Genomic DNA, 22695 nt, shown 5'->3' with positions numbered 1-22695 from the left:
GAAAAATACAGACTGGAGATAGAGATTTGAGTATTCTTCAACCCCCCCCCCGCTTTTTTTTTTTTTCCTTTTCAACTGCGGCATGCTGCCCAATGTGTGGCAATGTCACAGCCAAAACTCCAGCTAGTTATTCCTTTCATTTCACTGGGAGGTATGCCACATGTCAGCAAATGCTAACTGCAAGATTTTTACATATTGGCCAAGTATGTTACATTGCTGGACTACATGTAATTTATGAATGCTACCGTTAGGAACAAGCTATGAGAAAGAGGGGCAAACATTACATGTATTTCATTTTCTGATCGTACAGAGTATGATGCATATACTATTTGGATCAAACTTGCAGCATTGTATGAAGATTTATTTCTCATGTAAAGCTAAATACAGCAATACAATGACGAAAATGTTTATCTTGGACTGGACAGTCAAATGAAGACCTATAGTACATAAAAACACAAGTAGAAACCCACATGTGGCCATAACTATATGGGTCATACATTGATAATACTTCGAATAAGCATGAAGCTCTTGCAAGAGATCGATCTAGCACACAGATCTGCCACCAGAGACAGAGCAGTCAATGATATAAATTACATTCAGTCCTGTAAGATGCTGATTGTCTTCACCTACAACTGACTTGAATGTGAGTTCAGAGTGCTCAGTATCTTGGAGGTTTGAGCCCATAGATCTTTGACTGGTTATCTCATTTTTTTGCACATATATTTTTGTGCAAAACGGAAGGCTGATATAGACCAGTAGTTCAGCAAACTGGAAACTACTCTCCCATTAATGTGTAGAGTATTTTTGCAGGTAATTCAGTAATTATCCGGATAAATGCACATCTTCCCATGTGTGATTTTACTGCTTGTTTCTGAAAGGAGATTAGAGTTCTGTCAATTTTTAAGCTTTCTAACTAGCTGCTACTGCTGACACCATACCTGTGGTCAGTCAACCCAAGAAATATATTGGCCTGACTTTTTTGTTCTCTTCAATATTTCCATTTCCTAAACACTAATAAACGCTAAGCAGATTATGTCTACAAGTCTCTTTCATCATTATTGATTTCCAGGTTTCTCCTAGCCTTTGATTATCTGGGTATTGTTTCCTACTGCTACTTGGCTTCTCCTCTCTCTCCCCTCACCAGGCAGCCGTGGCTTACAGCTACAATTTGGCCCTGTCTCAAGTACTTTATTTTACAAGCTGCTGTGTTATATCTTATTTCTTAGTGGTGATTTGTCACCCTGTAGCTGTAAATGTGTATCTTTTCTTTGCTACAAATTACTCTGTATAAAGCGATTCTGCCCAAGGAGATGAAAGAAGGTAAAGCTTGGAAATATTCGCATTGTCTGTCCATCTATTGGAGGGCACTGAACTTTCAAATGAGTAACGTAGAGCCCAGTGCAGTGGGGCTACCAGTGGTGGTGGGGCGAATGCTACTCCAGCTGAGTAAGGGTGACAGAATAAGCCCCATATAAGTATTCTTGTTAATCAGGGAAGACTTAGTAGATTATGAAAGTCTCCACATATTGTAAGCAAGATATGAAACATCGTTTGGTGGCATCAATAATTGGGAGGATAAATATGTCATCTTTCCATGATACTAGTAATTGGTCAGTCCTGCTACTTGTCTGTCCAGCCAGCCTGTGCCTGGACCTTATGCAGATACACAGGGGAAAGTGTAAGTTGCCTTCCCCATTTGCATGATCCATGGAAGGGCCAAGTAAAGTTGCAGCCTCTGGTCCAGATCCACAAAAAGACTTAAGATCCCAACCTCCCACATTAGGTGCCTAAGTTAAAAATTTAGGAGTCGCTGAGCCTCAAAACCTCCATTTGGCTGCTTTCTAACCCTGTAGGTGCCTAGAATCACTCAGTGCCGATATTTTTTGCTGTAGAAGTCCCCTAGCCTAGATGCTTGTTTCTGCCTCCAGGCATGCACAGTGCTGCCTTAGACAGGAGTCCTGCTGCCTAATTCCCACTGAAGCCACAGTGTGGTCCTCGAACCAGGTACAAATTGGCATTCTCCCAGCTATCTCCCCAGCATGCCTAACTCCACACAAAATCAGGCTTTGAACATGCCTAACTCCAAACAAAATCATTGGGGGACAGCAGCAGCCTCCCATATAGCCTTTAGCCCTGTGTACTCACTCCCCCCGCCCCCCCAATAAGGAGAAGGGATTTGAACAGGGGTCTCTCACCTCTCAGGTGAGTGGCCTAACCATTGAACTATAAATAGTCTGATGTGGGCTCTCTGTCTCTGCAGCTGAAGTTGTTCCACTGTGTATAGATAATTAAATTTGCATTGGGCCAAAGAGAGAGTGTGAGTGACTCTATAGTCCAGTTACCTTAGGGTACTGGTCAGGTGACCGGGACAAGGGAAGTCTAGCCTGGTGGTCAGAGCAGTCGTCGGAAACTAAGGACTAGGTTCAGAGCTGGAATCAGTCGTCAAAAGCTGGAGCCAAGGGTTAGACCGGAGGGCAGGAACTGGATACAAGAGCCAGACTAGCATCTGTAGTCAGAAGAAGCTGAGCTGGAGGTCAGGACCTGGGTCGAGCAGTGTATCAGGCAAGGTGGAGTTCAAGGTGGGTGCAGGATAGAGGCAAAGCTGGGGGCAAAGCAGGAGCAGCAGGACCAAGGTAACACAGGAGCAGTCACAGTGGTGGGTATGAGCACTGAGCAGCCAGCAGAACTGCTGCTGCTGGCCCCTGCAGCCACTCAGGTGCTGTGGCTCATCAGACAGCCTGCTGCAGGCCAGCTGTACTGATGAGGTTGCCTGGAGACTAGCTCTGCTCCAGAACCTGATTCCTAGTAACACCTTACCTGAGAGGTGGGAAACTCAAGTTCAAATCCCTGCTCATCAGATAGAGAGTGGAACTGAACCAGAATCTCTGCGATTGCAGGTGAGTTCCCTAAGCACTGGGTGAAAGGTAATAAGGGAAGTGACCACCCCCGGCCATTTTGTGTGGAGTCAAGTGTGCAGTGGCACTGTTGCAAGAAACAACACAGGTGCCTGGCTCCAGGAATGGGGTTCCCAGCTGTGGACTCCAGGCTCTGGGTTCCAAGCAGAGTTAGGCTCTTCTCTCTAGCCTGGACCTAGGTGCCTAAATCCCAGTGAGGGGTGGGGCTTAGGGGACACCCTTCTATTGGCTGTCTTAGGTGGCTCCTTGCTTAGCATCCTGGCTTTTTTAGCTCCATTCTTGGGCACCTATCTCTCTCCATACATTATACCGAGAGCCTAGGTATCTAACGCAGGCTTCATAGATTCCACGGGGTGGCAAGGCACCTAAAATTTAGGCACTGCAATGCTAAGAATAAATCCACAAAATGCCTCTGTGGATTTGTGTCTCTGTTCTTTGGGGACTGCAGGAATGACTCCCTTCCCCACCCACCCCCATGCTCCATCCCTGTGCCCTTGTAGGCTTATGTCACCTCAAAGTGGGTGGAGAGAAGATGAGGCTACGCCAGAGGGGGGAGTATGCTATACCCCACAAAGGGGTATAGCAGTGAGTATGCAGCCCATGTGTGCCCAGGAATTCCAGGAAGTATTCTGCCCCGCTAAGCCAGAAAGCCTGCAGTGTTCTTCCTGACATGGTGGCCTGTATCCCCTCATTGTGGACTCTGCTTAAATGGCATAATCAAGTCCCTAATGATCAAGCAACTGTTTTTAACACAACAGCAAATCCAACTGCTCTGTTTTGTTGTCCAGGCAAAATACAGAATTAGTCCCTGTTATATACATTGCATTTCACAATTGCACGGTTTTCCTCGTGACACATTGCCTTATTTTAATTTAGCAACTAGAGCATGTGGTTATAATACCTCCAGAGCTGTTTTCATTGTTCCAGGAGCTAAGGGTCAGTCAAAAGTGTTTTTTGACGGGTAGTGTAGATCGTTTCCACTGGATCATAACACAGAGTGTATGCAAGGCAGCTGAGTGTCTGATTAAACTTGGGATATTTGGCAGCTAGTTAAATAGATTAAATTGTTCACCAATTCATGGAAAAAAACCTCACCTCCAGTGAATGATTTATTTGGGGCTAGATTGTGCCACACAGACAAAGCCCTGATGCTCAGAGGCACCCCCTTCTGCATCACTCTGCTTGTTGGTACATGGGTGGTTCAACCATGGCCCTTCCTCCGCTTTGCCCCCGACAGGTGATATGCACCCAAGAGGGAGCAGAGTGGGAGAAATCCCAGCACTCCCCAGAGTGGGCTCATAAGGGGTGGGAAGATCCTTAGCCCTTTCCACTGCACCCTCCCACTGCACACCCTCAAAAGGGGCAGGCAGAATCTGGCCACTGAATGTTATGGAGCCTGTCTAATTGTGGAAACCTTTTAATTACAATAGATGAAAATTGCATCAAATAGTACCTTATTCTGTTTGTACAGAGAGGTGTCAGAGCCTATTAAGGGGAAGTGACGGAGCTGATTTACTTACATTAGTGATTGTCATTTGAACTATTTAGGTGCAGATTGTTAGAATTTCTTCCTCTAGTTGTGATACTGCCTCATGTTTGGCCATTTAATAATTAGGTCCCCTACCTTCTGTTTGATGTCAGTGCATGGCATTGGTTACTAAGGGCCTCATTGTGCAAGGTGCTGAGCACCTTCCACTGCTCTTAAAGTCAATGGGAGTTGAGGGTGCCCGTCATTCTCCAGGACTGTGATGTATTTCCAATTGTGGCATCAGATTTGGAATTGTAGAGTGTGAGTGCTGAAGCTGAGGCGGGGTGAAACTTGGAATGGTGGGAGCCTCTTTGATGATCATCTTGCTCTCATTTCCTTAAAAAGTCCCATTCATTCTTCTAGATGTCAAAATATCTCAACGCTTATTAGTGTGGGCTGCAGTTCTTGACAGCCAGAGCAACGCTGCTGCACGTTTTCATACTTTGTTCCAAAAGAAGGTGGGCTTGTTTAAATTATTTATGTGACTTGCAAACGTGGAACCATATACTGTATCTAAATATTTTAGGTCTGAGTCCTCTTACTTTTAAAGAGCTTTAAAGCTTTCCCATCAACATCTGGGTTCTATTATTAGAAAAGCTACCCAGTGCCGGGCCTGCTGTAAATAATATGCTCAGCAACAGTTCACAGAAAGTAAATATTTGTCTTTTTTCCTTGAATCTGTGTGTACAGAATGGCTGTCATTAGGTTGTTGACACAAACTTTGTGCTTAGTGACCCCTTGGTTCTAATGAAACCGTTCCAAATTATTGACTCACATTGACTGTTGGCCACCTTCCTGGAATTCAGATATGTAGGCAGATTTGTATTTCTACTCACAATGTGCCAATGCAGTGGGTGTAGAAAAGAATGCACGTAAATAGTAATTATATGTGTGGCTCATTATCCACCACTATGGCGATGGCAATGTTGACAGGAATGGTCTGTTCCTTTAAATTCTCTTCCAAGAAAGGAAACAATGACTACAGTAAAGCTTGACTGTACAGAGCACAATGTTTCACAGATAATGCAGATGCCGCTAATCTTGTTACAGCTCCAAAGTGAACATTTGGACATTGTCAAATTGCACTGCAGTCTAAATTAAACAAGTCACTTCATATCTTTAAAATGTGTCTTCAGGGTGTTAGCAGCTGTGCAAGTTCTTAATATACAGTCTGTCCTGATTTCATAGCTGTTAAAATGCCTTCGTTATCAAAACAGAGCCAGTTTACTTAGAGAAAATTGAGGAGGGTAATCTGTATAAATAGTTGAAGGATCTGGTAACACCTGTGGAACAAATTTGCTACCTCAGACTTGTCCTATCATTTGCTGTTCTAAATAGATTAGTGTACCCGGTGCTGCATTTTGTCCAATAGCTCTTCAGGACAATAACTGGCTATTTGGTAACTTGCTCAGCTGAGCAGCTAAAGGTTCCCAAGGCCTCTTGAGGGGAAACAAGTAGGGGTGCAAGTCTCTGTAATTAGTATAGCGGCTGTGTTCATTTCCACTCGCCCCCCCAGTCACCAGAATGGATACACTTCGGATGGAAAGTCATTTTAATGTTCCAAGCTAAATTTCACAATTCTGTAGGTGACATCTTTATATGTGGGCCACTAATGCTGCTTCGGTGAGTTGCTGTGCTGGAATGGATTGAAATCTCCATCACAATGGACTGGCACAGCTGCAGGCCCTGCAACGCAGGAAATGTCATTTAAGCAGCCTGAGTGGTGCAACACCCTTTGAGCGTGCATCTGCTCATGCACTCATGAGTTTGTGAGGGCTCTACGCCTAGGCAAGGGGTCCGTTGTGAGGCGGAGACGCCTCCTGTGTGCCAACACTGACACTTTTACACCACATACCAAAGGACAGCTCCTCGCTGCTCCTACCCGGGATAAATTGGTAGAAACCTGCCTGTTACGGAGGAAAGGGAAGTACAGGCAAAGGCTTTGCAAGAGGTATGAATTTGGCCCAGTGTATTGCAGTGCTCTTCTGGCAAAGCCAGAGGATCTCTTGAGGAGCCAGAATTCATGCAGGAGAAAGGCACTGCCGCCGGCCTGGTGGGCAAAGAAGATAACAGAATAGCACAAGGGAGCATGGGGTCAGGAATCGTGTGTAAATCACAAATGAGGCCAAAAGAGAAACTTCGGATTTGCTTCATGCAGCGACCCACCATTTGAAAGGATTGAATCCATGTTGTCAATAATATGGTCTGGCATGAGGCACAAAACCAAAGACTTTGTACACATTTGTTTTGCCTGAGCTTAATGCAAAATAAGAGAGTGACACTGGTAGACCAGGTACCAGCTCATGCCAAAGCCCCAGGCCTCACTGAACACTTACAAATGCGTAGCTGGAAGAAGAGCTCTGTGTGGCTCAAAAGCTTCTCTTTCTCACCAGCAGAAGTTGGTTCAATAAAAAAATATTACCTCACCCACTTTGTCTCTCTAATATCCTGGGACTGACGCAGCTACAGTTACATTGCACATATGAGGAAGCCAGGCCAATTCCCTTGTGGATTAGTATAGATCAAAGAGATAGCTAAATGTATAAGAGTGTACTTGGTGTTTAAACTCCATGCAAACTAATGGGATGCTGCATGCATTGTTTTCACTTATCTGTATCCTGTTATAATGTAATTGCAAACATTTAATCAGTGCAGGGGACTGGACTAGATGACCTCTCAAGGTCCCTTCGAGTTTTATGATTTACATTGTATATACCCTGTTACTAAATAACCCATCAAATAAGAAAGAAGTTAGAATTTTAACAGGGAAGTGCTAATTCTTGCACATTTCAAAGCAAGAGGGTAATGATTGGAGATGAAAGACTCTAAACGCATTCCTTTCTCCATCCTCAAAGAAATAGCCTGTGTGAGTAGTGACACTGTCAACTTGTTTTCTGTGAGAAAAAGAAGCTAGAAGTATGGATGCAAAGAAAAATTCTTCATCTCTGGACAGTGTGGATTTAACAGAGCAGAATAACTGAATGAGAAGACGGAGATCCCCAGAGTTTTTCTGGGTAGCCCTGAGAGACTTTTGGGAAACTGGCAGAACACTACATCTCTGCTACCATTTGGAATTGTAGACTGTGACTCACCCGTACATATAATTTTACCTGCTTTAACCTCTCAATAACGCTCATTCTTTTTTTTGTTAGCTAATAAACCTTTAGTTAGTTCACTATAGAACTGGATACCAGTGTTGTTGTCTTTGGTGTGAGATCTAGGATGCAAATCGACTTGGGTGAGTGACTGGTCTCTTGGGACTGGGTGTAACCTGGAATATTTTTGTGATTTTTGGTATAAGTGACCATTTATCACATAGCCCAGCTTGCCTGGGTGACCAGATAGACTGGAGTGTCTAAGGGGTCTGTCTGTGATTCCATTATAAGACTGCTGCAGTACTTGGGGAGTTCACATGTCGTACAGGGTTGGTGAAATCTAATTATAGAACATACCATCAGTTTGAGATGTCTGCCCTGCTTTTGACAGTTTGCCCTGAGGTTGGTACTCATGGTTGTGAGCCACTCTGGATAGTGTGACAAAGAGTACCTGAATTAACACCATGAGAAGAAATATATCGTAGCCATCCTAATCGGTAAGCTTGAACAAGTGGGACAGTATAAGTGACTGGCCGGAAAAGGGGGTTGCCAAAAATGCATTGGGTTTGGCACAGGTAATCTCAGAGATCCTTCACCTGTGTTGTGCTCTCTGAGCATATTTAATTGAGTAGTTCTGAGGTCTGCAGTCTATTGGCAAGAGAGTAGCTGTGGCTTCATCAGGACACACAGATGAAGGCAGACAGACACACCAGGATGGATTTAAATGGCAGGTTGCACCTTTGTTAATGTAACACTGAGGACTGGCGCTATAGGCCCAATCCACCTCTCACATAACAGCCATTCAGATATGTGGGGCGACATGGGCTCCCACCATATAACCAATACCTCAGGGTAGACCTTCCTCAGGCTACCCCTAGAACTCAGCTCACTTCTGAATCCTCTTGGCCTCCCACCCCACGAGGGGGTAGAGGGTGCCAAGGGAGTACCTTGGTCTGCAAGGTCTTCAGGTCTCCCCTTCTTACAGGAACAGGGTCCACCATTGAAATCTTGGGTCTCATTTATATCTGGGAGCTGGGCCTTTTTAGCCTTTATCTGCACTGGATTCTTGCTGCAAGTTGCAACACAATGAACTAACGTTCCTGTATATTTGTAGTATTATACTTCCAAGCCATGCCCCTTTCAACTTCACTGTACTTCCACGATGCTGTGAGGAAGGTGAGAAAACCCACCAGATCTCTGCCAGTTGGGTCTAGTGGAAAAAATTCCTTCCAGACGCCCAAATAGGCAATTAGTCAGATCCACAGTGCCCTGAAAAAACCCAGCTCCTACACTAAAACTACAATGAGGAGGGGGCAGGGGAGCTAAAGAGAATAGGAGGTCCCTAAAGTGTGGGAAAAGGTTTAAATTAATGGGAGAGTGAAAGGCAGGGGGCGGGAATCAATTCTTGTTTGCTCCCAGCTGGCCAGTGGGAGCCAGAGAGCCAGAGAAGGAGGGGCCCAGGCTGGGCATCTTCAGGCAGGCTCTCTCCTCCTCACCTCTGGGCAGCTGTTCAACTCTGCTGCCCTCCCAGCCCTACCCCGCCCCATAAAGCAAGGAAGCATTCTTCACCTTGTGAGCGACAAGGAGCAGTAATGAGTGGGCTTCTGAGTGAGGATCATGCTAAATACGATGGCAGCCAGAGAAGCCCACATAGACTCCACCACTGAAACCATTGAAATGGAATTTTAGTGAGGCTAGAATCTTTGGAAAGAGAGAGAGGCACTTTTCCCATCTTCTTATAATTCTGTGGTATGGTCAATTCTACCTAAAATATAGTCAGCTTGGATAAAAATTAGTCAGCAGGTCCAAAATCCTTTGACTAGGATGTGAGTCATTTGCACTTTATTTATTTATTCGTTTTCTTGCAGCATAAAACATTTTAATACAACTTTTCCTGTGTTCTTGGCAGAGTTCACAGGAAGACCTTTATCTTGTGAGCTTTTTCTGGCTGCATTAGAACAAAAAAAGTCCCTGGCTGTGCATTACTCTAATCCAGGCTGTTTAATACCAAGTTTGTGTTTTGGTCCCTGGTTCAGTGTTTACTAAAATGTGTATTGTAACACATTTGTAAATATATTGTAACACGTCAAAGACTCCTCCAATAGACATTGATGCCCGTTGATGTAGAGCATGCTAACGTATGGTTTAAGTTGCGTCTTTTCACATATTAGTGTATACATCTCCATGAGATTTAAAAACTCGTTTAATTAAGACATTGGCATACACAGCTTTAAAAAAGAGTGTTCTAATCTCTGTAGTCTGTATGTTTGGAGTCCAGATCCTCAACAGTATGATTTCAATGGGGTTTAGGTGCCTAAATACCTTTATTGATCTGGGCCAGGATGACTATTCAAGAATTTTTTTTTTTTTTTAAATTCAAAGCAGCATATACCTCTTCCTGCCATAAACATTCTGGAAGCAAAATATTCATGTTTTGATTCAGTTTACATAGTAAGGCTTTACTTTTTATATCTAGCTACATAACTATAACATAGAAAAAGTAAGACAAAATAACCCACTTAAATTCTGACTCACATTCAATGGAACTTCAGCAAATTCACAGTTAAAGGATTTGTTTTCTCCACCCACTGTTTGCAGCATTAGTATTGCCAAATGCTTGTACTAGTTTTCTCCAGCTCTCCAGGCTCGTCAAGTATACTATGGAGGACTGAGCAGGGGACACAAGTTCCTGCCAAGTGCTCCAGGGCCTGTAGGCTTTTTGGGGAGAGGGATAGCTCAGTGGTTTGACATTGGCCTGCTAAACCCAGGGTTGCGAGTTCAATCCTTGAGGGGGTCATTTAAGGATCTGGGGCAACTATGGGGGATTGGTCCTGCTTTGAGCAGGGGGTTGGATTAGATGACCTCCTGAGGTCCCTTCCAACCCTGATATTCTATGATTCTAAGATATATTCAGCAATGCTAAATTCTAATAATTTCCGAGAGGATTCTTACAAATCACTCAATGCTTTAATATGAGAGTAGGGAAAACCAACTCAGTAATGGACAAATACTGAGCAAGTGTATATTTGTGACTCAAAAAGCAATCTTTGGCCTATTAAAGCAATTGACAGAATCCCTTAAAGTGAAATCAGGTTAAATGTTTTAAAATACTTAAGCAAATTTTATTTTAAAAATTATTAATTCCTTGCAAGTGCCTTAGTGATCCTTGTCCATTGGCTGTGTTTGTTGGTCTGGAAAAGTCACTGATTTCTTAAAAGAGAGAATCAACAACAGTATTCATCCTCAGAGAAATTAATCACAGAGGGCCATCTATTATGCTGTAAGTATAAAATCACACTGAATATCTGGGAGCAGGAAATTCCATGACCCACAGACTTTCCTTCAGCTTCCCCTGTCAGGAGGTGATCTCCTTAATCCTCATGCAGAGTTGATAAGAATCATACTGCTGCTCTACTGGGGACCCAGATCATCCAAACCCAGGTAGGGAACAGTAAGAATATCCTTTTAAGGGTCTTATAGTGGAATTGTTGCATCCCTGGTAACTTCCTATGCTGGAATGTGGAAAAGTCAGAGAGATTACTTAAAACAAATTGGAGGAAAAACAGAGTTCTGATTAAGGATGAATGGATTCGTTTTGCGTACTTTTTGAAGGGCTCACACAGCATGGGTATCAAAGTTTGACTCTGACACAAAATCCAGTATTATTTGGTTCCCATTCTGGCAGAGCTACCTGTGGGGGGGATGTGCAAAAGAGGCAGTTTGCCCTGTCTCCATGGTAATTATTTTGGAAGGGCATGGGGGGGAAGGATTGAAAAGGGAGAAGAAAGAGGGTACATATGCATGGCTGTTAAGGGAATGTCTGTCATTAGATGAATTTTGAATTACAATCTGATAACTGCAAAACTTGGGCTCAGCCTCGTCTCCGGAGCTAATGAAGTGCCTTCCATTCAGTCAGCAGGCTCTCTGAGTTTGAAAAGTGCAATGTACATGAGATACTTCAGATGGTTCATTCTGGCCTTTGAAGATAAGGGCTGTGAATTGTCCCTGGGATCAGTTAGGCAATCAGTGCAGAGGATGGAATATTGGCATTATATTGCTCCTGTCTGTTCATTCTGCATAGCTGGCAGGCTGACACACATTGGAGTTGCAGGAAAATACCCTGGGGCCTTGTACGGTTAACGCTCCACTGCCTGTTGGCTGGATAGGAAGTACTTAATCAGATTCAGCCATGTAATCACCTTCTTACCAGCAGCTTTATCCTTAGAAAAAAGAAAAGGAGTACTTGTGGCACCTTAGACACTAACCAATTTATTTGAGCATAAGCTTTCGTGAGCTACAGCTCACTTCATCGGATGCATACTGTGGAAAATACAGAAGATGTTTTTATACACACAGACCATGAAAAAATGGGTGTTTATCACTACAAAAGGTTTTCTCTCTCCCCACCCCACCCTCCTGCTGGTAATAGCTTATCTAAAGTGATCACTCTCCTTACAATGTGTATGATAATCAAGGTGGGCCATTTCCAGCACAAATCCAGGGTTTAACAAGAATGTCTGAGGAAGGGGAGGGGGTGGGGGGGAGGAGGAGGAATAAACAAGGGGAAATAGGTTACTTTTTATAATGAATCAACCATTCCCAGTCTCTATTCAAGCCTAAGTTAATTGTATCCAATTTGCAAATTAATTCCAATTCAGCAGTCTCTTGTTGGAGTCTGTTTTCAAAGTTTTTTTGTTGAAGGATAGTCACTTTGAGATCAGAAATCGAGTGACCAGAGAGATTGAAGTGTTCTCCGACTGGTTTATGAATGTTATAATTCTTGTCTGTGTGTATAAAAACATCTTCTGTATTTTCCACAGTATGCATCTGATGAAGTGAGCTATAGCTCACGAAAGCTTATGCTCAAATAAATTGGTTAGTCTCTAAGGTGCCACAAGTACTCCTTTTCTTTTTGCGAATACAGACTAACACGGCTGCTACTCTGAAATTTATCCTTGGAGTTCTCTTTTTCTGGACAGGTTTGTAAACACGTGATCCAGCTCATTTTACGCCATACCCCTATGCTGCCTTTTCACATACATACACACAGAATGGGAGAATGTACTTGTCAAAACCCATTGCCCTCTTGATTCAGTTTTACCACATCCTTCCCCTGGAACTGCAGACTCAGACATTGCAGAACTGGCAAGGGATTGGATATCACATCTACATTTAGGATGGAATGCCACAGAAAATGAAGATAAACCCCTGTAGATCCCAGGCCATATACTGGTGTATCAGCTGCTGCCACCCATTCCCCAGCCTCCCACTCCCAAAGCATTGGCAACATAGTTCCAGGGTTTTCTGCATTTGGCTTCTCCTCTCCCTTCAATTCACTCTTGATAGGATCACAGAGTGGTAGGTAATGGTGCTCAGAGTAGCACTAATTTACAGTCTTATTTTGGCATAGTTTACAGTGAATTGCAAGATACTTATGTTCCAGAAGTAGAACATTTCCCGATTTTTTTTCTTTGCTCTTTTGCCAAGCCAAATACCTCCCTCTGCTGCATTAGTGGCTCTGATGGGTAAATTCTGCAGAGGGGCCAGTGGTGCCATGGGGTCACCTGTGGATAGCCTATGCCCACCACATTTTACGACCATATTACTCTTGGCACACCAACTAATGTAAGGAGAACAGAACACACTTAGAACTCAGTTTCTTTTTCTTTGCCAGCTATGTGTATGTTAATGAAACTCAGGAGGAAAGAACCCAGTCGAATTTGTCAACAACTCCAAGCAATGCTTCAAACATCTTTGTATGCGGTGGCTGTGTTGTGATAGTTTTCTGAAGAGTTGCAGCTGTAGTTTGCTGCAAAAACTATTCCAGAACCATGGTTTGTCTAGCTGTTCTGGTGTGACTCATTTCTGGTGATGTAATTCTGATAATTTCAAATGACTGAACCCAGATTCAATGGAGGTCTTGTTCCACAAACGGAAAGTATCCCCATAAAATTGAGAAGAGTCTTAGCAAACTATAAACACCACGTGGCTGGACTATTTTTTTTCTTTTTTTCTCTAATAATGACAAACTAAGTACCTGGCCTGCCTCGTAGAGAGATGTTTGTGCAAGACTATAATTGAAAGAGGTTTCCTCATAAGCGACAGTATAATGAATATAGGATTTTTGAGATGTGCCCTGGAAGCAGGGGTTGAGAACACACTGTAGCTGTGTCCAACAGTTCACCGCAGATGCTCTCTAGTTTGTTTTTAATAAATGTTTTATTCATTTCTCACTCACTGCTTTGTTGTTTAATGAACCTCAAGATTATTAATCTCCTGTGCAGGAAATCGTGGGGTGAGACGTTGGTGAGTCCCTGATATTTAAAAACAAAAGCCTCACAAAGTTCTGATGCCCTAATCCAAGCCCCTTGGTTACTTCTTCGTCTCAGATTTGATAAATGTTGCTAGGTACAATTGAGGTTTTCAAAATCAAGAAAAGGAAGTATAAGGGAAGTTGCCTTGTGATTATTCCAAATTATAATTGCTTACGATGCAGCGTTTGGGGGAAAAAAAAGCCAGTTAAAACAGTTCAAGAATAATGGAAAAAGGAATTAATAGTAGGGATGGGCCAAGAATACCATTTTTGGATTTGACTGGGTAACTGTAGGTTTCAATGCCACCGCATACTTAATAGATTTTATATTACTGGCGTAGGAGTGCCCTGCATCCAGGGCCAGATAGCAGATGACAGACTGCATTAGGAGGAAATGGATGGGAGAAATCTGGGCTTTGGAAGTGTGTAGTGGGAAAGACCTGGTGGGAAGACTTTGGGGCTAGGCTGGGGTTGCAAGAGGCAGGCCCTAGCAGGTGGTTGTGGGTGGGGAATTTGGGGGTTGGAGTGGAAGGGGTAGGCTGGGCAGCAGCAAGGATGCATCCCAGGTGTGTCTGCCTAGGTAGGCAGGCCAGGTCTACTGTATTCCTCTCTTCCTGCCACACACACAGCCCTCTGCTGGGCTGATGATGGTGGGGTGCCAGAACAGTAGTTCTTGGCATTAACAATCATTGGGATACGTGAGGCAGTTCACACTTCTCAGAGGCATTGTTTCAGGCTGTCAGCAGATTCAGGATGAGGTTGTTGCATAAGTCAGGTCAGGTTGTCAAACTTTTCTTGGGGGACTAGATGCTATCTGAGATTCTGCCATAATCACAGGACTCCAGGAGCTGTGGCCCTGGCTATAATATGGCAGCTACCTCTGAAGTAGAAAGCAACAGGAGGTGGTGGGCCAAAAAAGGCCCAGAATTTGTAACATGCAGAATAATGACCAACTATTGTACAGTAAAGCCAGTTCCTGCTCTTCCCCAAAATGCCATGTGATATTGTATACAAACTGCCATCTGGTCTACTCTGTGTGGGCAAAGTGTCATCTCAAAGACAGACAGACACACACACACACACATATCCACCTGGAACTCAGTTTGTCAAAGGATGAGAGGTCAAATCAACACTACCGTCTAACTACTCCAAACCTAACGATCATAGACCACAAGATATGTACTGTTTCAGAGTAGCAGCCGTGTTAGTCTGTATCCGCAAAAAGAAAAGGAGTACTTGTGGCACCTTAGAGACTAACAAATTTATTTGAGCATAAGCTTGTGTGAGCTGCAGCTCACTTCATCGGATGCATACCGTGGAAAATACAGTGGGGAGATTTATATACACAGAGAACATGAAACAAAGGGTGTTACCATACACACTGTAACGAGAGTGATCAGGTAAGGTGAGCTATTACCAGCAGGAGAGTGGAGGGGAAACCTTTTGTAGTGGTAGTCAAGGTGGGCCATTTCCAGCAGTTGACAAGAACTTCTGAGGAACAGTGTGGGGGCAGTGGGGGAGGAATAAACATGGGGAAATAGTTTTACTTTGTGTAATGACCCATCCACTCCCAGTCTTTATTCAAGCCTAAGTTAATTGTATCCAGTTTGCAAATTAATTCCAATTCAGCAGTCTCTCGTTGGAATCTGTTTTTGAAGTTTTTTGGTTGAAGAATTGCCACTTTTAGGTCTATAATCGAGTGACCAAAGAGATTGAAGTGTTCTCCGACTGGTTTTTGAATGTTATAATTCTTGACGTCTGATTTGTGTCCATTTATTCTTTTACGTAGAGACTGTCCAGTTTGGCCAATGTAGATGGCAGAGGGGCATTGCTGGCACAATTGCCTGACCAGGGGTATTCTATCTGCTACCCAAGATCCATAAACCTGGAAATCCTGGACGCCCCATCATCTCAGGCATTGGCACCCTGACAGCAGGATTGTCTGGCTATGTAGAATCCCTCCTCAGGCCCTACGCTACCAGCACTCCCAGCTATCTTCGAGACACCACTGACTTCCTGAGGAAACTATAATCCATTGGTGATCTTCCTGAAAACACCATCCTAGCCCCTATGGATGTAGAAGCCCCTCTACACCAACATTCCACACAAAGATGGACTACAAGCCGTCAGGAACAATATCTCCGATAATGTCACGGTAAACCTGGTGGCTGAACTTTGTGACTTTCTCCTCACCCATAACTATTTCACATTTGGGGACAATGTATACCTTCAAATCAGTGGCACTGCTATGGGTACCTGCATGGCCCCACAGTATGCCAACATTTTTATGGCTGACTTAGAACAACGCTTCCTCAGCTCTCGTCCCCTAATGCCCCTACTCTACTTGCGCTACATTGATGACATCTTCATCATCAACTGGACCCATGGAAAAGAAGCCCTTGAGGAATTCCACCATGATTTCAACAATTTCCATCCCACCATCAACCTCCGCATGGACCAGTCCACACGAGAGATCCACTTCCTGGACACTAAGGCGCTAATAAGCGATGGTCACATAAACACCACCCTATACCGGAAACCTACTGACCGCTATGCCTACCTACATGCCTCCAGCTTTCATCCAGACCACACCACACGATCCATTGTCTACATCCAAGCTCTACGATACAGCCGCATTTGCTCCAACCCCTCAGACAGAGACAAACACCTACAAGATCTCTATCAAGCATTCTTACAACTACAGTACCCATCTCCTGAAGTGAAGAAACAGATTGACAGAGCCAGAAGAGTACCCAGAAGTTACCTACTACAGGACAGGCCCAACAAAGAAAATAACAGAACGCCACTAGCCATCACCTTCAGCCCCCAACTAAAACCTCTCCAACGCATTATCAAGGATCTACAACCTATCCTGAAGGACGACCCATCACTCTCACAGATCCTGGGAGACAGGCCAGTCCTTGCTTACAGACAGCCCTCCAACCTGAAGCAAATACTCACCAGCAACCACACAACAGAACCACTAACCCAGGAACCTATCGTTGCAACAAAGCCCGTTGCCAACTGTGTCCACATATCTATTCATAGGGCCTAATCATAGGGCCTAATCACATCAGCCACATTGTCAGAGGCTCATTCACTTGCACATCTACCAATGTGATATATGCCATCGTGTGCCAGCAATGCCCCTCTGCCATGTACATTGGCCAAACTAGACAGTCTCTATGTAAAAGAATAAATGGACACAAATCAGACGTCAAGAATTATAACATTCAAAAACCAGTCGGAGAACACTTCAATCTCTTTGGTCACTCAATTACAGACCTAAAAGTGGCAATTCTTCAACCAAAAAACTTCAAAAACAGACTCCAACGAGAGACTGCTGAATTGGAATTAATTTGCAAACTGGATACAATTAACTTAGGCTTGAATAAAGACTGGGAGTGGATGGGTCATTACACAAAGTAAAACTATTTCCCCATGTTTATTCCCCGCCCCCCCCGCACTGTTCCTCAGACGTTCTTGTCAACTGCTGGAAATGGCCCACCTTGATTATCACTACAAAAGGGTTCCCCTTCCCCCACCCCTCTCCTGCTGGTAATAGCTCACCTTACCTGATCACTCTCGTTACAGTGTGTATGGTAACACCCATTGGTTCATGTGCTTTGTGTATATAAATCTCCGCACTGTATTTTCCACTAAATGCATCCGATGAAGTGAGCTGTAGCTCACGGAAGCTTATGCTCAAATAAATTTGTTAGTCTCTAAGGTGCCAGAAGTCCTCCTTTTCTTTTTGAAGATATGTACTGTCTTCTTCAACAACTTTCTTATACCCTGCTATTGAGCCTGAACGTGTGAGGTGATGAGTCATCCCTGAACTAGAGCCTGATTAAGCCACATGTGGTGATGACTCATTCCTGTGGTATGCTCCAGCCAATCCACAAGCCAGGAGCTAGTCTGGTGACTTCAGGGCTGGTATATAAGCTTCACAGGAAGAACTGCAGCTTAGACTGCACAATGTCACTTCATGGCTTAGAACTCTCCCTGCCCTAATAGCGATGACAGACTATACAGGCTTTAGTCTGCTCTAGCCTTGTTGCCAGTCCTGCTCTGTGCCCGGCCCTTGCACCAGACCAGCTCCCAGCCCTATGCTTGCCGCCTTCTGACCTTGCTTTTGACTCCTGATTCTGGCTTTGACCTCTGGTTCCTGGCCTACCTACCACTGCACAAACTATTAGATCTGACCATCCACACATTGGTTTCTGATAGTGCAGGCCCAAGCATAAGACCATAGTTACTCAGTCAGCCACTTACCCTGGGTAAAATATACCTCTGTTTAAAAACTGCCTGTACTGATGCTGAATATAGAGATTCAGAAGCATTCTTGGGTGATGTTCAGTGTTCTCCTAGGCATGACAATAGCCAGAAAGCTCTTCTGGCAATAGGGGCTGAGCTCCGGGACAGACTGAAAGCTGTGCTTTTGGATGCATGGAATTCTTTTGTGTTTCTAAGTAACTGCAAATGTTAACAGCTGAAAACAGTTTAAACAACCTAGTCTCGGCAGCTGGGACGTGGGGATGGCTAGTGAACTGCTCTGTGACATCATCACCTGCATTTCTATTTTAGGAAAGCTGTGTTAAATTGTTCCACCAGTGGAGTGAGTCCAATGAACTAACAGGCTTGTGCGATTCTTAGGGCCTCATCCCACAAGCCGTTACTCATGGCAGTAATCTTATTGACATCAGTGGAGCTATTTGCTTGAGTAAAGACAACTTGCATGAGTAAGATTTTCCAGGATTGGGCCTTTAATTTCTATGGTAGCACAAGTCCCCAGATAGAATACAGGACTTCTGTTGAAACAGGTTCATTTTTATCATTGTAGGAACTTGGTGCAGAAGGTTACCCGATCTAGCCCCAGTGGTGAGCCGGAGCCAGTTCACACCGGTTCGTGCGAACTGGTTGTTAAATTTTGAAGCCAATTTAGAACCGGTTGTTAAAGGGGTGGGCAAACTCCGGCTCGCGGGCCACATCCGGCCCATGGGACCGTCCTGTCCGTCCCACCTGAGCTCTCGGCTGGGGAGGCTCCCCTGTGAATTTTTACTCACCAGGCAGCACTTGGGCGGTGGGTCCTTCAGTGCCGCTGAAGACCCAGAGTGACTGAAGGAACCGGTTCTTCAGCTTCTGGCAGCTCATCACTGTCTAGCCCCATACCAAAACCTTGAGTCATCGATGTTACGCTTTTGTCTGCATCAACAGTTGCTTCATGCACAGAGGAAGGTTGTATGTTCAGTGCTAGACTGTACCCAGCCTTACGTCAGTGTGCAAATGGAGCAAGGACTAAATACAATCTGGACCTTGTGCTCCTCTGAGTGAAGGGCTCTGTCACCATTGTCTTCTGAGGTGGGCTGGGGCCATGGTCCAGTCCCCCTCCTCACCTATCTACAGAGCTAGCTCTGTGTAGTGGGAAGGACACATTGCACCTGTCAAGACACAGGGCCTGCGTCCCAGCCAGGCTCCAAGCAACCTGGACAAGCGCAGCTGGCCTCAGGTAGGCTGCCTGATTGGTCACACCACCTGACTGGTGGGAAGAGTCAGCAGAACGGCTGTTAAGCATTAGCACCACCACTACTTCGGTGGCTGCTCCAAGCGTTTATCCATGGCTGTGACAGGGCCTACTTGTGCTGGTCCTGCTCCCGCCTTCTTCATCCAGGTAACATGGATCTGACCCACGGCGCTGGCTCCTGATCTCTGACTTTGGCTCGGACCCTTGGCTTTGGCACCCGGGGTCTGACTCCAGCTCTGGCCTTGGGCTCTGATTCCTGACTACTGACTCAGATTCTAACCACGAAGCCAGACATCTGCTCTGATCATTAGGCCTGACTCCTCCTGTAACCACGAGGAAAGTGTGGCACAAGGTCAGTGCTCCCCTTCGCTCCATGTAACTCCAGAAAGTTGTGGGTCTGCTTCAAGCACAATACTCTGGGAGCTCCTGCTGGGCTGGTGTGGCGGTGTACCACCCTTAGTGCAGCATTGTGACTTAAAGATAAAATATACCCCTTATTATTTGTATTACCGTAGTGCCTAGGCATTCCATTGATAGCCCAGGACCCCACTGTGCTAGGTGCTGTACAAATGCAGAACAAAAAGATGGTCCTTGCCTCCAACGTGCTTGCAGTCTGAGATGAGATTACAGATGGATGAGACAGACCAATGGGCAAGTACAAGGAAACAGTGAGACAGCATTGCTCAGCATGACAGGCAGTGGGCTCAGCACCAGCAGCCTAACCATTGTCAAGCTTTTTGTAGGCATTACAGCAAAGGAGAGCTTTGGGATTGACTGTCAGGGGCCTTGAAAGTGATAGAGAAGCAGGAGCTAGTAGAGGGATTCCAAGAGCGGGGTGACATGGTCAAGTGATGGGCTTGTAAAATGATCTTTGCAGCATTCTGAATGAAGTGCACAGGGCCAGAGTTCATTCGTCAAGGCCGGAGAGAAGGATGTTGCAGTAATCAAGATGTGAGATGATGAGGGGAGAGTTTAGCTGTGTGGATGGTAGGAAACATCGTATCATAGAGATGTGATGCAGAAAGAATCGGCAAGATTTAGGCCACGTCTACACTACAGAATTTTGTTGACAAAAGTTATGCCATTTTACTTAAAGCGCTGTTGCATGTCCACACTATGCTCTTTGTGTTGGCAGGGCACATCCACGCGAGCAGCTCCTGCATCGACACTGAGATTAGTGCACTGTGGGTAGCTATCCCACTGTGCAACTGGCTTCAGGGTGCTTTGGGAAGGGTTTGCAATGCCTCATTGGCGGGAACAGCGTCACATGATGCAGGTTTTTCAGTCCCATATTTCCTACTAGATTGCCAGCCGCTTTTCAACTGAAGTGTAAGGGTGGGTGGGAGAGGACAGGAGAGTGTGTGATAGGGAGTGTGTGTATGTGGGAGAGACAGAAACAGTCTGTGTTTGGGGGGAGTGCGTGAGAGATTGTGTGTGGGCGCAGTGTTTTCCCCAGGAATTGAAATTGGAGGGGGGGTGTTCACATTTACAGGGGGGGGGGCGGGTCAGGGCCAATGAGAGGGGAGAGCATGAGAGTGAAGGTGGGCTGTATGGCACCATAGTAAAAACTGAAAAATGTTTCATGACCATTTTATTAGATTTTAAAATCATCACACAAATTAAAGTTGGCTACTCAAGTCTTCTATGAAGCACTACATCTACATCCTTCTTGGTTTCTAGTTATAATTTTGCACAACTCTGTTAATGAACTTCTTGAATGCAATGCATTCATCTTTGGTGGCTTCTCCTGTGTCCGGTACTTCCATTCCTTCAACTGATATGCTCATTAGTTCATTCACATGATCAGGAAGAAGGCGACTTCTTTCAAAACACAAAATTCTATTCATTTATGAAAAAGAATGCTCAACTGTAGCTGTTGTGACTGAGAGTAGCAAGAGGTGAATTTCTACTTCTTTCATCCCAGGAAACATAGCACAAAGATCGGGTTGAGCCACTAGTGATGATAAAAAAGAAGTTGAAGTCAAATCTTCATTCATTCGTCGTATGATATTCCACTCTGTGTTCAAATTCTCTGTTGTGTCCTGAGCACATGGCAGTCCCACTGCTGGTAGTGCCTCACTCCACTCAACTGTCAGTATTTTATAAGACAGGGATCTATAAAAGCTGTGTAGAGGTTGAGTAGAATCTAGAAGTTGCTGTTGTAGATTTTTAAGAATCAAGTCTGTGTACTTTTTCAGTTGTCTTAACAAACACTTCTTGTCCTCTTCACTTAAGGATTCAGTATAAATGCCTTCATTAGTCAACTTTTGGACTGAAATCTTTGCTTCTTCTAGTACTTGTTCAATGGATAGCTCTCTGATTGGTCCAAATGTAGCTTCCATTCCTGGACAAAAATCTACTCCTGTTGAAGCAGATGCCTGGACGGCATTGTTTAATGACCCAAGTGGTTTCAACAGTAGACTTACAAGAGAGAGAATGGCAATAGTCTTCTCTGAACGTAGTAGCAAAAGTAATCCACCAGCCTCACTTCTTAGATCCGTCCCATCTTGGTAGATACTTTCCAAAGCCAGTAATAATGTGTTGAGTAATTTTAAGACAACAGCCAAGGATCGCTCATGAGAAAGCTAGAGGGTTTTCCCAGGTTGGACTAATTTGAACTTCAGTCCCAGTGTATCTTCTATATTTTCCAAGATGTTCAGTCTTTTTGGACTCTTGCTGATAAAAGAATATAATGAAGACATTAAATTTGTAGCTTTTTAAATGTCTTTTGAAGAGTCTGCAGCTCATACTAGTGCTAGTTGGAATAGATGGCCTCTGCAGTGTGTACTGGAGAGACTAGGGTTACACTTTTCTCTGAGCAAAGCTTGTGCTCCACCATGTCTTCCAGAGAAGTTTGCAGCTCCATCAAATGCACAAGCAGCCATCTGTTTGGGGTCCAATTGACCAGCATTTAACTCTTCTAAGATGTGGGTTGTCACAGATGCAGCCAATCTGTCTTCTATAACTTGAACATCTAGAAATGCATGTACTGGCCTACCACTGACATCAAGATAACGTACACAATGACTTAATACTTCATGACCATTTGCATCGGTGCATTCATCAGCCATGTATGCAAACTCTTTGAATGTGGTAAGAGAGTTCTTCACTTTTTCAACTGTTGCACCACATGCATGTAGCTAGTCAGTTGAGTTTCTTGCAGAAAGCTAGTGAGCATTTGCTGGTCTTGTTCGGAACCAGTGTTCAACTTCAGGATGAACAAGTGACAATGCCCTTAACATTGGCCTCCAGTTTGTAGTGTGTGGTATCTCTTGCCTAAATAGAAACTCTGATGCCACAGACATGTTTGTTCGCATGAA

The 22695-nt window shown here is 44.4% G+C and overlaps 1 protein-coding gene across 4 annotated transcripts in view; it reads left to right on the top strand.

The window, feature by feature from the left end:
* Nucleotides 1-22695, top strand: part of COL15A1 (collagen type XV alpha 1 chain) — a 275266-nt gene that overhangs the window by 1519 nt on the left and 251052 nt on the right. Inside the window, exon 1 of one of the 4 annotated variants that reach the window (XM_084618724.1) lies at nucleotides 7651-7681. The exons of the other annotated variants lie outside the window; for them this stretch is intronic. Within the exon in view, the coding sequence (XP_084474850.1) occupies nucleotides 7666-7681 (16 nt within the window). The 5' untranslated portion in view covers nucleotides 7651-7665. Of the gene's footprint in view, nucleotides 1-7650; nucleotides 7682-22695 lie in introns of those variants that run through there. 4 annotated transcript variants of the gene reach the window in all.

Source organism: Lepidochelys olivacea, assembly GCF_965140295.1.
Source record: "Lepidochelys olivacea isolate rLepOli2 genome assembly, chromosome: 2".
Classification (NCBI taxonomy): domain Eukaryota; kingdom Metazoa; phylum Chordata; order Testudines; family Cheloniidae; genus Lepidochelys; species Lepidochelys olivacea.
The sequence above is the reverse complement of the archived record's forward strand: the minus strand, read 5'-3'. Positions and strand labels throughout refer to the sequence as shown.